At 39.1% G+C, this 15,571-nt stretch overlaps 1 protein-coding gene across 1 annotated transcript in view; it reads left to right on the forward strand.

Moving 5' to 3' along the window:
• The window catches only part of PTEN (phosphatase and tensin homolog), a 53,864-nt gene that overhangs the window by 17,399 nt on the left and 20,894 nt on the right, over positions 1-15,571 (forward strand). The window contains exons 2-5 of the mRNA XM_083503169.1: positions 4,698-4,782; positions 7,532-7,576; positions 10,681-10,724; positions 11,600-11,838. Of these exons, the coding sequence (XP_083359295.1) occupies positions 4,698-4,782; positions 7,532-7,576; positions 10,681-10,724; positions 11,600-11,838 (413 nt within the window). The remainder of the gene's footprint in view (positions 1-4,697; positions 4,783-7,531; positions 7,577-10,680; positions 10,725-11,599; positions 11,839-15,571) is intronic.

Here is a 15,571-nt window from a genome sequence, read left to right on the forward strand (position 1 = left end):
GAGCTTTGAGGTTTGCTTTGGGAACCAAACAGTTTAGGCAGTCAGAGGCTTTCTTTAACTTTTTTTCAGCCAAAGTGGCAGGGGGGGTGTCCACCAGAGCAAGGTGAATAAAAGGCTATATTTTCCTTGCTTTCATATTCTCTGACATAGCCTTTCCCAACATTGAGTCCCCCAGATGTTGTTGGACTATGACTCCCATCAGCTTCATCCAGCATGGCCCAGTGGTCAGGGATGATGGGAATTGTAGTCTCAACAACATACAGTGGTGCCCCGCAAGATGAATGCCTCACAAGACGGAAAACCCGCTAGACGAAAGGGTTTTCCGTTTTTGAGCTGCTTCGCAAGACGATTTTCCCTATGGGCTTGCTTTGCAAGACGAAAACGTCTTGTGAGTGTTCCGATTTTTTTCCACTCCCCCCCTTTTTCTAAGCCGCTTAGCCGCTAATAGCCTTTTAGCCGCTAATCCGCTAAGCCTTTAATAGCCGCTAAGCCTTTAATAGCCGCTAAACCGCTAATAGCGCTAATCCGCTAAGCCGCTAATAGGGTTGCTTCGCAAGACGAAAAAACCGCTAGACGAAGAGACTCGCGGAACGGATTAATTTCGTCTTGCGAGGCACCACTGTATGGGGACATAGGGTTGGGAAAGGTTACTCTAAATTACCTGTTCCATCTAACATTATGACTTACTCTGCAGATTGGTGATTGGTGGTAGTATCTGCAGTTTTTGCAAATAATACCCTACACAAAGTTTGTTGAATCTCCACATGGTCACATCCTAACCTTCTGAGAATGTTTGGCAGTCTCTTGATGTGTGCAAGACTTTTCGATATTAATTTATTGTTCCTAACCTTTCAGACAATCTGATTTCTTGTTTGTTTTGTTTCACTCAGCTTCTCTGAAGAGAAAGTTGTTTAGCTGTTCCCTGTCTCTCCTGCTTCTAGAGTTTAAGATGTATCAGCTCTCAGTAGGAAAACATTCAGGCAGGGTGGTTCTAAGGACATGCCTAAAATAAATTCAGTTTTGCAGCAACAAGAAGAATTGATATTACCAAAGTTTCATCCCACTTCTCCATGAGTAGGCTTGGCATTCTTTAGATGTGTGAAGAGCTATTAGAGCATACGTTAATAGAACAAACTACTGAGGCAAACAAACTCTTTCCACCCTAACACCTTGGGATAGAAAGTAAGAAGCTACACCTTAGTTAGGTGGATTAAAGCGTGCATCACATTAGCTTATGAATCACTGAAGTTATTTGTGCCAGAACATCTCAGCATATTCAACCATGACAACTTCAGCAGCTTTTTTCAGCAAATGCGCCTTTTTGCAAGGTATGCAGAGTGGCTATGCAGGCTACACCAACAGCATTCATTAGGCATTACAGAATTGATAAATGTTCTTCAGCAAAGGCAGCTTTGGGGAGGAAGTCCTCCAGCAGGTTATTTAATAGGCAACTGTCGCATGGTTCCCACTGAGAGGTTTTTAGCTTTAGTGCATCTCACCATACCATATATTAGCACCTCTAGAGAAGGAACCCTTGCTCTCACTTGAAAGAGGTTTCTCAGAGGCATTGAACACATGGTAGGTCCTTGAATTTTGGGGATGACTGGCAGGCTGTATAAATGCTTAATTTTGTGAATTGCCCTGAGATCTTATAATGAAGCGTGTTATATAAATTGAATGAATGAATGAATGTAGGGAGGATTGTTCTGCTTTCACAGTTGGAGGCAATATGCTTCTGAATACTAGTTGCTGGAAACTACAAAAGGGGAGAATACTCTTGTGTTCAGGTCCAGCACAGGTTCTGGTTTTCCCCAGGCAACTGATTGGCTACTGTAAGAACAGGATGCTGGATTAGATGGGCCATTGGCCTGATTCAGGAGACTCTTCTTATGTTCTTAGGTTTTCTCCTGTGCTGCATTGCTTTGGTGATTTGTTCTGTGTATGAGTAATGAAAGAGACTGGTCAAGAGATGGAGGAGCAAGGAACAGAGAAAGGTCTGTGTTTTGTGTCTTTGGGCAAAAATGGGTAGCATAGCCCACCATGCCATCTGAGAAACGTATTTCAGGCAAGAAAAATGGTTCCTTTCCTTTTAGTAGGCTTAAGTGCTTATGCAAAGGTAATTTGATAAGAGTACAGTATATCAGGCTAAATATATGATACTTTATTACAGTACTTACTGACAATCTAATGTTAACGTGAGGCTTTTATTTGTTTGCTGAATTTTATGCTATTTCAATTCCTGGATGAGATGGCTATAAAAAGATCCAGTTTGAGAACCTATAGAAAATTATCTGTAGTTTTACTTAAGAGGAATGTAGGCTGTGTATAGCCCGTGATGGTTGAAATTATGCAAATGCGCCTTACTGGACTCCTGGCCTCATGTGCTTTCTCCACCCTAGCTTTATTTTTTAATATATATGTATATACTATACTTAAATAAAATTCTCAACGTGTTGTAAACCCCCCCCCCCAACTTAAAAATTAGATTTTCTTTCCTAGTTAGTAGGGCAAGGGCAAACCATTGCTGGTTTGGATTAAATGGAACGTCATGGCTACCTTACATCAGGAGGGCAGAGAGGGATCTCCCCTGTCAGCAAGGCTAAGGCCCAGGCATGTTAATGTCAGAACGTAGCTTACCATTATTTTTGAACTATACCTGTACCTTGGATCATGTAAATTGCTTCAGTGGAATTAAGATTTCACTTTCTTTTACGTAAGTTCCCAATGAAGTGCAGAAATCAGTGAAAGACTGATTTAAAATCATATTATGTATAATCTGGTGAAAAGTGTAGAATAGAAGAACTTACTCTCTTACTGGATGTCTTGCAAATTACTCCAACACAAAAGTTACTAGTATACAAGATAGTGTACAGGTTGTTTTTTTTAAAAAGATAAAATCAGATAATTCTGCATTTACCTTGAAACGAATCTCATTTCTATCAAGCATACAATATGAATTTCTGTGTAGAAGATTTTTTTTAAAAAAAATACTTCTGAGGACAAGGTGTTTGTGTATTTGTTTATTTACATAACACAGTTTGTGTGTGTCTATATGAATTATTGTTGCAAATTTTAAAAAAATTTGCATGATCAACCAAACAACATGGATGCTTACCACTTGGATAAGTGCTATTTTGGTTTGTAATTACCTGTTTTGTTTACTTGCAGGTGCAAGTGAAGGTTTTTGCTTTTGTTTGGTTAGACTTGACTATGATTTTGGGAAACAAGCCAACTTCAAAATATGGTTCATGATCCTGGCTTTGTTTCCTACCATGTATAATAATCACAATTCTCTGATTGGGTGAAATGAGTTGCTGCCATCAGTTTAAAATGAGTGGCATGCATGCAAAAGTTTTTTTTTTGTTTTGTTTTGTTACATTTATATCCTGCCTTTACACCAACGAGCTCAAGGTGTCCTACACAGGTCTCTCCCTTTCCATTTTATCTTTGCAACAGCCCTATGCTGTGGGTTAGGCTGTGAGGTAGGTGAGACCATAACTGGCCCAAGGTATCCAGTGAGCATCATGGCTCAATGGATATACTATACAGAAGGTTCTGGAGCTAACAGCTGGTATCTGTTGAGTAGGTGCATTTTGCTGCAGATGATGGAAAGGCAAGTGTCAGTCTAGTTTTGTAGTTATGAACAAATATTTATAACAATGAGAGTTTAACAAATTGTAAAACTTGGAGTACATAAAATAACGTGAGCTGGATTTGAGTGCATTATTCTGGTGAGAGACAGGATGATGGCTTTTGGAGTAGAGACTAGATCTTAACAAATCAGAACATTTTCTTTTCCCTGTGTTTATATGCAGATTTATATGTACCTTCATGCATATAAAAGAGCTGAAGGACAGCTTTCAAGCCCCCAGGACTTGCATTCTGCTCCCCTGTGTTGTGTGTGAGAGGCTTGGAGCATATGATGCTGTGGTACAGGAACAGGAGATGTTCTATATCTCTTGGCAGCATATGCAGCCACCCAGTCTCTGAATACTCAGAGCTTGCCGAAGTAGCCCAAATGGACAGACTGCTTCTGTTTGTACTCCACAGATGGTCTGACTGGAGCAAGCTTGCAACTTTGGAGGTTCTGGTGAAGGGAAGGAAGTGCCCTGGATGTGGAGATTCTGTACCTCTTCAGTAATCTGATCCTTGCAAGGCTGTGTCTTGGCAGCTAGGAAACACTAGAGAGCAACTAAGTCAAACTTAGTGGTCAGCTATGCATAAATCACTAGATCCATGGTGGCTGTTTTGATGATAGGGGCTGCACGGGTATGAAACAGTTTCTTGACCCTCAAGCTGAAGGGTAGACTGAATAAAATTGTGAGTTATATGACATATAATATTGTTGTTACACTGCTTGATCTTTCAAAATGGTAGATATTAATTTCTACTGAAAACAAGAACATTCTGCTTCCAAGTAATTGTTAAGATTACATGTGAGCAATCCAAGGCCCTCAAAGACCTTCCCTATGGGTTGGCAAACAACCGCCTGTGCCCCTCTGTACTCCCAGTCCTGTTCTTCTTAGCCTGCCAAACAGTTGTTTCCCTGATGGTGGAATACTAGAACTTTTTCTCTATAGAAAGTGTCTGAAATGGTTGCTTAAGTCCAGTCTCAATAGTTACTTGAAATATTTAACACTTTATGTACTATTTCACAATGTTATTCTGTAAATATTTCTCTTAACTTGAATATTCAGATATTTATCCAAATATAATTGCAATGGGTTTTCCTGCAGAAAGACTTGAAGGAGTATACAGAAACAATATTGATGACGTTGTGAGGTAAGAATTTGTGTCTGTGCATCTTAATGTCATCTGGGAGTAAATGTATAATTATGAGATTTCTTGGGGACAAAATGTTACATCCCTGTCTGTATGTTCCCTTTCACAGGGTTCCCCATTTCTGAGATTATCACATATTTTATTCAAATGAGAACTAAAATAATGTTTTGGTATCTTTTACAATGCAGTGTGTTTTTCTCTGCCAAATCTGAAACAAAAGCAAATATTAAGATTTGAAGTTTTAAGGTAATTAACTGAAGTATTACTTTTTTACATGACAATATATCAGCATTATGTTTAATCTAGCTAGTGCATTCATCGTTACTATTTTTATTTTTTGTATAATTCTGCAGTTTGGTGTCAGTTCAGCAAATCTAGTACCTCTGAATTCATCTATGCACTTAATAGCCATATTGTGTAAGGCAGAAATTAGTTGACAAGTTTGGCTGTTAATTCTCCAGCTCTTCAATGAACGTTTGCCTCGCTAATTTCTAGGGTGACTATAACAATTTATTTTAGCATTATAATCTAAAAGCTGCAGGAAGGCAGCTACACAAAATTCTGGTGATAGAGAAGTATCGTATTTTAGTGCTGAAAGGTGAAACTCATCTAAAACTAGGGTAAATAAGATCACTGATTTAATAAAAACATTATTTTAAAAGAAAACCCACTTTTCGGGGGGGGGATCATATTACATGTTAGACTAATATTAAATATGGATATAAGCATGTAAGTCCTATTACTAATCTTTAAGCTAAGTAGATGCTTCTACGAGATCAATTGAGTTAAAGGAGAATTTGATGATTTCTGAAATATGAATGTCCATGCTCTATCTCCAACATTTCATTTTCACCTGTTAAAAATGGGGGGGGGGTAGAAAAATGCAGTGCACTGGCATATGTATGAGCACTTGGAGCTCTTTGGATGTTGCAGTTGCATCTGTATATAAAATTACAACCTTTCACGAAGTAGTTCAGGTGTTTCCACCTTCGTCCAATTTCTCATTACCTACCACAATCTCTAGCACATACCTCCTTCACATATCATATACACAAAATGTTCCTGGCCAATAAAGGTTAGGTGTTGATTGTGTGATAAAAATGTATGGAGCAGAGCATCACGATAGCTTACTGAGCTTGCATGTCCTCATATTGGTGGCTACTATGCAGTTCCCTAGGTTTTTATTAGTTAGTTGTGGTTTGATATGCTGGTTATCTAATAGCTTTACAATGGAGCACTTCTGTATATTTAGAAAGGAATTACCACATATGAGTTAATTCTATTTAAAAACCATTCTAATTTTTTTTTTTTTACACAAAAAGTAAAGGTAAGAAAATTGCAAATATTAGCACCAAACACAAAATATTAACACCTTTAGTAGATCAACCAAAAAACAGCTCATATTAAAATATTTTGCAAGCTTTCAAGTTCTCCAGAAGTCTTCATCAGACTACTTGGTGAACAATGCAGTTGAGCGGGGGAGGGAGAAAATTTGGCTGCTATTGAAACCATAGAGTGAGTTTCTTGACATATTTTAAACATGAAATGGTCAAGGAAATAGCAGATACTTAAGTGATATGCAGGTATCAGGGTTTTTAAAAAAGAGTTTGAGAGGTATTGATTCATAAAGGTAGATGGTGTTTTTGCAAGATATACTTGTATCTATCTAAATAAGTTGGTGAATTCTATCAGGGATGTTGGTTTCAGTGGCCTTTATTACCCTGTAAGTGAAAGAGCCATATCAAAAGTGGCATAGTGCCAATAACTGTAATGCTTTCTGCTTAAGTTTTGGACCAGGGGTAAGGAAACTTTTTCAGCAGGGGGCCGGTCCACTGTCTCTCAGAACTTGTGGGGACCGAACTAATTTTTTTTTTGGGGGGGGGGGAATGAACGAATTCCTATACCCCACAAATAACCCAGAGATGCATTTTAAATAAAAGCACACATTCTACTTATGTAGAAACATTAGGCAGGCCCTACAAATAACCCAGAGATGCATTTTAAATAAAAAGGCACATTCTTCTCATGTAGAAACATGCTGATTCCCGGGCCATCTGCAGGCTGGATTTAGAAGGCGATTGGGCTGGATATGGCCCCCGGGCCTTAGTTTGCCTACCCATGGTTTGGACCCTTGCTAAATTCTTGTTTGCTTCCTCACTGTGACCTTGCTTTGTTCCCTGTTTTGTGAGAGCAGAGTACTGGGGAATTGTGCAAAAGTGAAAGTGTGCATAGAACAATAGGCAGTGTTTTTCATTGGTTGATTATATGAGATTAAGGCTTGCACTTTCTCAGTTGCATTTATTTTGCAAGTTATTTGGAATTGGGCAATTAATGTAGTCTGTGATTAACTTTCATTTAGCTGCTTTAGTTTTCCTCATCTAAATCGAGGTTGAATCCCTTATTCTGAGGCAGATTCTATGAAATCTAAAATTAAATGCCAATATTAAAGAGTACTAATTCTTACCCTTGCATAAAACAATAAGGCCATCTTTAGAACAACATCTGCTTCAGTTTCTCAATAAAAATGCTTTGTGGAGTAAACTGCAATTTTAATTTCACACACTTTCCCACATTAGTAATTGTGAGGAAACATTTGTGCAAATTAAGTGCAGCAGCAATAGTAGGTACTACATACACATCAAAGTTTATATCAACATTTAGGTGGAGATAGATACGTTTTATCAAGCAACTATGTAAAATAATGATGTCAAATATATGTTTGCGTGACTTGTGTGTATTTTTCTTTAAGGTTTTTGGATTCAAAACATAAAAACCATTACAAGATATACAATCTGTAAGTATACTTCTTACATATACTGACCCAAATATTTCTAACAGGGGAAGTTAAGTTCCTTTTTATTTTTTCCTTTTTATTATTTTATCTCAAAGATATTCATCAGACTTAAACATGAAAAAATGCTGAATGTAAGCATTGTGAACTTATTTTGTAAGGGTGGTGGTATGGTGCAGTTTAATGTTACTTGGGCTGCTTTAAATAACATGGCAGAATGCCTACCTTGCAGCTTGTAACCTTATGATAAAGTGAAATTATTCAGGCAGCTTTTGTTGATTTGATGACATCGTCACATTGAAGCAAAATTGTTATGTGTTTCATTAAACCTTTTGTGGAAAGCCTTAGTTTGCTATACTCAGGCTACATTTTATATATTGAATTCTTTCAGATTTTGCTATATAGTTAAATTTCATGTCAAGGATCCTAGGGCTTATAGTAAACTAGAAAGAAACAGATTGTATGAGTAACATTTTTATCAATTGAAAAATATATATAAAGAAAAACATTATATAAGAATGACTATATCCACACATGATACTTATGTTCCAAATTTGATTTTTAATCAACTGAACAGTTGATTTTTTAAAATCCAGAACAGTTTACCATTTTTTAAAAGTTATAATGTTTTTCAAGTTGTTAAATGTTTAGGATTTTTAATAAAAGAAATGATGTAACATTTCTTGATGTAACAGCTAGAGCAAAGAAAACCGATAAAAAGAGCAGCAGCCATCAGTTGCCCATTAAAAACAACAACATAAATTTACATTCATATGGGAGAAAGTGATCCCTGAAGTACCTAAGGTCAAAATCATTTGAATTGTGCCTGGGAACTCAGTAGGACCCAATAAAACTTTTTCAACCCAGATGTAATATGATCAGACCAACATGTCTCAGTCTTGTTCTAATAGTGTCAAGTGGTTTCCATTTAAACAGCTGGTAAAATAGAGGGGGAAAGCTCAGTTTTAGCAGCAGTTTCAATGCAAACCACTCGGTGCTACAGGAGCAGCAGAGCTTCTTATGCTGCAGTTCTTAGGTGCCTGACAAACAGCTGGTTGTCGGGCACTTGAGAAGTACTATCCAGCTACATTATGTGGGCATGACAACCTACCTGTCACCCATCTTTTGTCATAATGAGATCAGATTGACAGGTTGATTGTCATGCCCCTCCGTCAAAGTTAGCTGGCAGTTTGGGATCAGCTAAAGAGCTGGCCCATTGGGCCAAAAAGGTTTTCCACCCTATGTTACAGGAAGAAGCCTACACAAGCCTCAGACTTGTACTGTTCCTGTCTGTCTTCCTAGTTTGTGCATGCACAGAGAAAATTGAAAGCTTTCCCTCTGGAACTAATCACAGTGACATCCAAATTCTGCAAAATGATTGGTTTTAACTAAGAATATCAGTGGCAAAGCTTTCTTCCTTTTTTGTGTTACAGGTTCATGTTATTGTTTAAGTCTGTAATATCTGTTACTTCTCCAGAATGTTACTCATTAATAGTAATTCAATTTGGTGGAATAATCTGCTTGGTATTTTGATTTGCTGAGCTTCTTTTTGTTTTAACTTCACCTATTTCTACTGGCTTTAAATGTTTTACCTATGTGGTACTTAGGATTGTCACTTGGATACTGTACATGGTGAACTTTTAAATACCTTTTTAAAAACTCCATGGTAGATTCAGAATGTTGCATTTCATAGGCTTCCTTAAATGTAATTTCGTAAATTGGATAATATATACAACTTGCAATGGAAGCATTTTTTACAACTCCAACCATATTAGCTTTAGAAGAAATTGCACACTTCTCAGTAACTGGCTTCATGACAGCTGTGGTATTGATCTAGCACAGAGATCAGCAACCCAGTAGGTGTCCCAGACTCTGAGCTTTCATTTTTTTTAAAAAAAGTCTAGCCCTCCTAGAGGAAAAATTATGGAGCAAAATGTGCAGGTATCTTTAAAGTGATTAGTGTGGCTACCTCATTCTCTCCCCCCCCCCCCCGGTAGTGAGAAATGCTCCCTGTTACTAAACAGCAACAGCATCTCTCTCTTTCTTTGTGTATGTGGTCTCCAGAATCAGGAATCAGGACCAGTAGCATATAGCTAACTTCCCGTGATGAGCATGTCAGGGGTGGTTTTGTCTCTCTAACGTGTTATGCGATGCTCCTTCCATGACTGCCATAATTGGTGCTCCCAGCACTCTCAAAAATGTGCCTTTCACCAGGGCAGATTTCAATCTAAAATTCAGAAATAGCTTGCTGACCAGTTGAGAATGTTACCATTATAAAGCAGTTTACCAACAGCCTGTTGATTGCGGTTGGAGGACGGAATACAGCATTTAGTTTTTGGGGACCAAATATATACATTGGGTTTTGTAAACCTATGGGGTACTATTAAATTCACAGTACCATTTGTAGTGATCTTAAGGAAATTGAAAAAGTTGTCTATCTTGAAAGTATTGTTTTTACCCTCTATGCTCCTCTTTTACAAGAAATTTAAAGAACTAGTTTTGTGCTAAGTATCTGTAGACATAATGAGTACCTAATACATAGTAGTCTGCAGGGTCACATAGACCCACAGGAACATCTGTGTATGGTTTTCAGTTTTCTCAGTCATTCCAGTAGGGATAGAATTGATCCCCAAAACTGTAGGAAAGAAAAAAAGGGAACATTTCACTAAATAAAGGAATCTTCTAAAATGTCATATGGCAATATAATAGAAAGGGAACCTCCATCTAAATCTGTCTTCATAATAACTTTTTGAAGTAGGCTTATTAGGCCAGGAGTTGGTGGTCTGACAGAGCGTGAAGGTCACCCATTGAGCTTCATGAGAGCATGGAAATGTGGATTTGGTTCTCTCTGATCCGGGTCTGATGCCTCACTGTTACAGACTCACCCTCCCTTCCATATCTGTGGACTTACATGCACCACATATCTATTTATATGGCTTGAAGAACATCTGAAACTTCTGGCTAAACGTATATATTAAGCTTAATGGAAGTGTTGTTTCTAATATGGATATAGTATTCGTTAAAAATGTATTTGAAAATGATAAATTTTCTCCCTGTTGAGTAGTTTTGTTGAACTTGTAGTTAATGTATTGCAACTTTTATTTCAGATGTGCTGAAAGACATTATGACACCGCCAAATTTAACTGCAGAGGTATGCCTGTTCTTTCATATTATTTCTCCTAAACTAAGAAGCAAAATGGATTGCAAGTGATTAGAGAGGGATGTTGCTAATGTAGCAAGCCACAGATTTCCTGTTAATTTGATATCCAGTAATTTCTGTGTTGGCCCCAGACAGTAAATAATGATTAGGAAAGGAATTTATCTTTTCAATGAATCAATTTTTCCTGTTCTATATCATTCAAAATTTATTTGGAAGAGACTTGTACTTGGCAAGGACTGACATTCCCATGTATGGATACTAAGTACAGTGTCTGGTATGGATACTTAGTACAATGTCTGTCATTTGCATAAAGCACTGTGTTTTCTCAGGTGTCAGTCACCTGATGTCATTATGACATCAAACGATTACTTGTGGGTCCTGCCCACCTGTCAGGTTGACCCGCGGAATGGAGGAAGATAAAAATCTGGCATACCCAGCCAAAAAGGAGCCCCACCCCACCCTGTGTTAAACGGTAGTGAAGACTTTTTGGATATAACAGTATGGCTATAACAGGCTGCTCTACGTACCGCAGTCTCTTTATAAATTTTTGATAATATAAATTACTGATTTTTGGCTGGCTCTGTTTCATTCCACGACCAAATTATGACATACCAAACTCTGTGTAGGCCATGAACACGTGTGACTTAATTTTTTGCTGCCTTACTGGGATTCCCAAACACTTGGCAGGTAAATGCCTGATGGACTGCATTTGCCATGGTATGTGACAAATTGCACAAGCCTGTTATAGATGATTGCTTATGTAATTTGTATACTGTAAATCCTATAATGATTAAAACATCTAATATTGATATGTTAGATTTAACAGTAATTTGACTCTTGACTAATCAGTACACTCTGTTTTATAGTTGCACAGTATCCTTTTGAAGACCATAATCCGCCGCAGCTGGAGCTTATCAAACCTTTTTGTGAAGATCTTGACCAATGGCTTAGTGAAGATGGCAGTCATGTTGCAGCAATCCACTGTAAAGCGGGAAAGGGACGAACTGGTGTAATGATTTGTGCATATTTGTTACATCGAGGAAGATTTCAGAAGGCACAAGAAGCCCTAGATTTCTATGGGGAAGTAAGGACCAGAGATAAAAAGGTAAGAAGCTTGATTTTACTACATATGCATTATGCCTTTATTTGTAAATCAGTTGTGTAGGATATCTTGAAACTGGTGGGTGGTGTGTTTTTTGTTTGCTTTTTTGACATGCTTATGTTTGTGCCATGAATGTACAGTAATTCTAAAAATGGTACCATTTTAAAGATTTTTTTTCTTCCACAAATGTAGTCAGCAACCTTTGCCAATAAAAAAATAAATATTTTAGCTTCTACCTCCACCACAATAGTGCATAGTATGAAGAATGCAAAAAACTAACTGACTTAGACTTGTATCCTGCTGTGTCCTAGGCACTTAGTGATTTACCCAAAAGCACAGATACTTATTCCTTAAGACCCACAACATAGGCACCTGTGTAATTAGAAGAATAATTGAGAAGTAAAAAGTCCTCCAACTCTGCTTTAGCTTGTTTGTATTCTAGGTCTCCAAAGCTTAGAAGTTCCCATTTTCTAAACTGGAGATGGAGTATTTGTTGGTCTCCTGATGTTGTTTGACTCCCAACTCTCATTGGCCCTAGCTGGTGGTGAAGGATGATGGGAGTTGTAGTCAGACAACATCTTGGAGGGACACAGGTTTCCTGCACCTAAAAGTTCCACACTCCTCTCTAATGATGATCAAAAAGGGAAAATATACATTATTGAGTTAGCACTAGGGCACCACCAGTTGGGTGTGTTCACTTGCTTGAAGAAGCAGAAAATGAAGCTCCAACAGTATAATTTTGCTGATGCAGCTGTTGAGGACAGGCTGGGTCCAATTGGAAAGCAAGACACAGCACCATGTCTGCCCTGCCTCATTGGTTAATTATATCTAGGGTTGTCATTTACCTAAATGCATCCTAGTTGATTTATTCTACGAATTCTAATTGATAAAATCTACATCTGAAGAAGAAAGCAAACTTTCCATTGATTTTAAATTAAGTGTACTTGTGTCATATGTGTGTGCTTGTGTCTTAGTATGCACTATCTCAGAAGGGTAATTTCTTCCCACGAGAGAGAGGAGGAATGAATGCCTCTTTGTAGAAGGCAACTGACACCCATACTTTTATAGGTACTTACATTCCAAATGCTTAAATTTTCAAAATATCTGCTACCCAATTTTTACACAGAACACTCAATCAAAATATCTTATTTGGCTAAATGTTGCATTCCTATTTGTAACAGTTTGTAATGCCATTATTTCAAAACCCCACTGTATGCTTGCGCAGTATTTTAAAAGAGATAGCGTGTTCTCAGTTGCATTCAACTAACTTCAAATTGCCTTTCACTAACCTTTGCCAACTGTTTGTTAGAAATGCTGCAGGGAGAGACTGGGGGAGAGGAAACTCAGTCTTAGGTATGGGCAAAATAAAAAAAAATCCTTCCAGTAGCACTTTAGAGACCAACTAAGTTTGTTATTGGTATGAGCTTTCATGTGCATGCACACTTCTTCAGATACTTCTTCAGATACCTCCAGATAGTTGGTCTCTAAGGTGCTACGGGAAGGAATTTTTTTATTTTTATTTTTTATTTTCCTCGTCTGCGGCAGACCAACATGGCTGCTACCTGTAATTAGGTATGGGCAGTCATGGGCAGGAATTCCGTTCCAAGATGGCGGCGCATTCATTCGCTGTGGCTCTGAGCTCCCAATACCTCACCTACTCATGCACAAAACTGGTAAACATCGGGCTCACAAGAAAAATAGAGATAACTAGAGAGTTTCAAAGGCCCCACTGTATACCAAACTGCATAGTAAGATCTCCAGGATCTCTATGGATTGTCAACGGGAGGGGGAAGTGCTGACAGAAGCGAAAGAGAAAAGAACGAAAGCAAAAACGTGGTTGCAGAGCTGGTCTGTTAACCCGGCTTCGAAAAAGACCCACGAGACCAGCACTGCCAAGCGTCTTCCTGACCAACACCAGATCTCTCATCCACAAAATTTACAAACTACAGCTGCTGATGGCAGCAAACAAGCTTCTTTGTGAGAGCTGTGTGGTAATTATTACAGAAACCTGGCTACATACAGCAGTACCGGATGCGGCAGTTGAGCTGATAAATCAAATAATTTATTGCTCTGATAGAAATAGTGATTCTGGTAAAGCTAGGGGCGGAGGAGTCTGTATTTACATATACAATGGTTGGTGCGTTAACAGCAAAGTAGCTTACAAGTATTGCTCCCCAGATCTAGAATTGATGGCAGTTACATGTTGGCCATTTTATTTGCCCAGAGAAGTAACTGTCATAATTATTATAGCTGTTTATATTCCATACGATGCTAATGTCAGTGCGGCACTTTCTAAGCTGTATGACGTCATCTCCGAGCAGCAGCATATCCTCCCAAAGGGTGCCCTTGTTGTGGCAGGGGACTTCAATCAAGCCTGCCTAAAGATGGTTTTTTCCTAAGTTTGAACAGTTTGTGAAATTTCCCACTATAGAACAGAATATTCTAGATCTCGCGTATTCCAATTTGAAACAGGCATACAGGGCAATCCCCTTCCCCCACTTAGGCTCATCCAACCATTCTTCAGTTTTTCTATGTCCGAAGTACATCCCTCTCAGGAGAAGAATTCAGTCAGTTATAAAAACAGTTAGAATTTGGCCAGAGGGTGCTCTTAGTCAGCTCCAGGATTGTTTTGAGAGCACTGATTGGAGCGTGTTTGAATATCAAGATCTACATAGATACACAGATGCTATACTCTCCTATATTAAGGTGTGCATCGATAATGTAACATCACAGAGATGCATTAGACTCTATGGCACCTGTAAACCATGGCTGACTGCTGAAGTAAGAGGACTCCTGAAAATCCGGGATTCTGCCTTTAAGACAGGGAATATAGACATATACAGAGAGGGGAGAATAAATCTCAAAAAAGGCATTAAGGCAGCAAAACAGCAGTATAAGCTTAAGGTGGAAAATTACTTAGCTGATAACATCATGAAACAAGTGTGGCAACAGCTGCAGCACCTAACCAACTACAAGGGCAATACAAGGAACATGGTTAAGACTGATGCCTCATTGGCAGAGGGACTGAACACCTTCTTTGCTCAGGGTGCGGTTGCTTGGGTTTTATCTTCTAGGGATAATTACCCTATCAAACTTTCACCTCTTCCCCATACCATTCTGACCCAAGAGTCCTGGCCCAGAGATGACTTGTTATTGAGGAGATCTTACCCCTCTATTGGGGAGGTTAGTATGGGGTCTGGGACTCCCACTATTGAAGGGCTAGGGAAGAATGGCAGTGGGGCTAAATATCGGCGAAGGGTTTTGAGATGCAGTGATGCTCAAACCCCTTCCAATCTATGCCCCGTCCCAAGGGACAAGGGTAGGGCGAGCAGGGATTACCAACCTCTGTCATTGGTGTTGTGGTACGGGAAGGCGAAGTAATCTCCCTACATGAGATAACACCTCCAGGTTTCTCTGTCCTCCATCAATCGCGGACTGTGGGTCGGGGGGGGGGGGAGGAGTAGCGTTATTAATCCGGGAGGATTGCTTTTTCAGGGCTCTTCCACCACCGGCGATCTCCGGCATTGAATCTGTTGGTCTCGTGTGGGGCACCAAGGAGAACTTGGCTGTCTGGCTGGTGTACCGACCACCTAGCGCATCGGCAGCCACCCTGTCAAACCTGCTGGAGGTTGCGACAGGCTGGGCCTTGGAGTTTCCAAACATTTTAGTCCATGCCGATGCTGCCCCCTCCTCACAGGCTCTGGACCTAGTGACTTCCATGGCAACACTGGGGCTC

Source organism: Podarcis liolepis, assembly GCF_965112155.1.
Source record: "Podarcis liolepis genome assembly, chromosome: 5".
Lineage (NCBI taxonomy): Eukaryota > Metazoa > Chordata > Lepidosauria > Squamata > Lacertidae > Podarcis > Podarcis liolepis.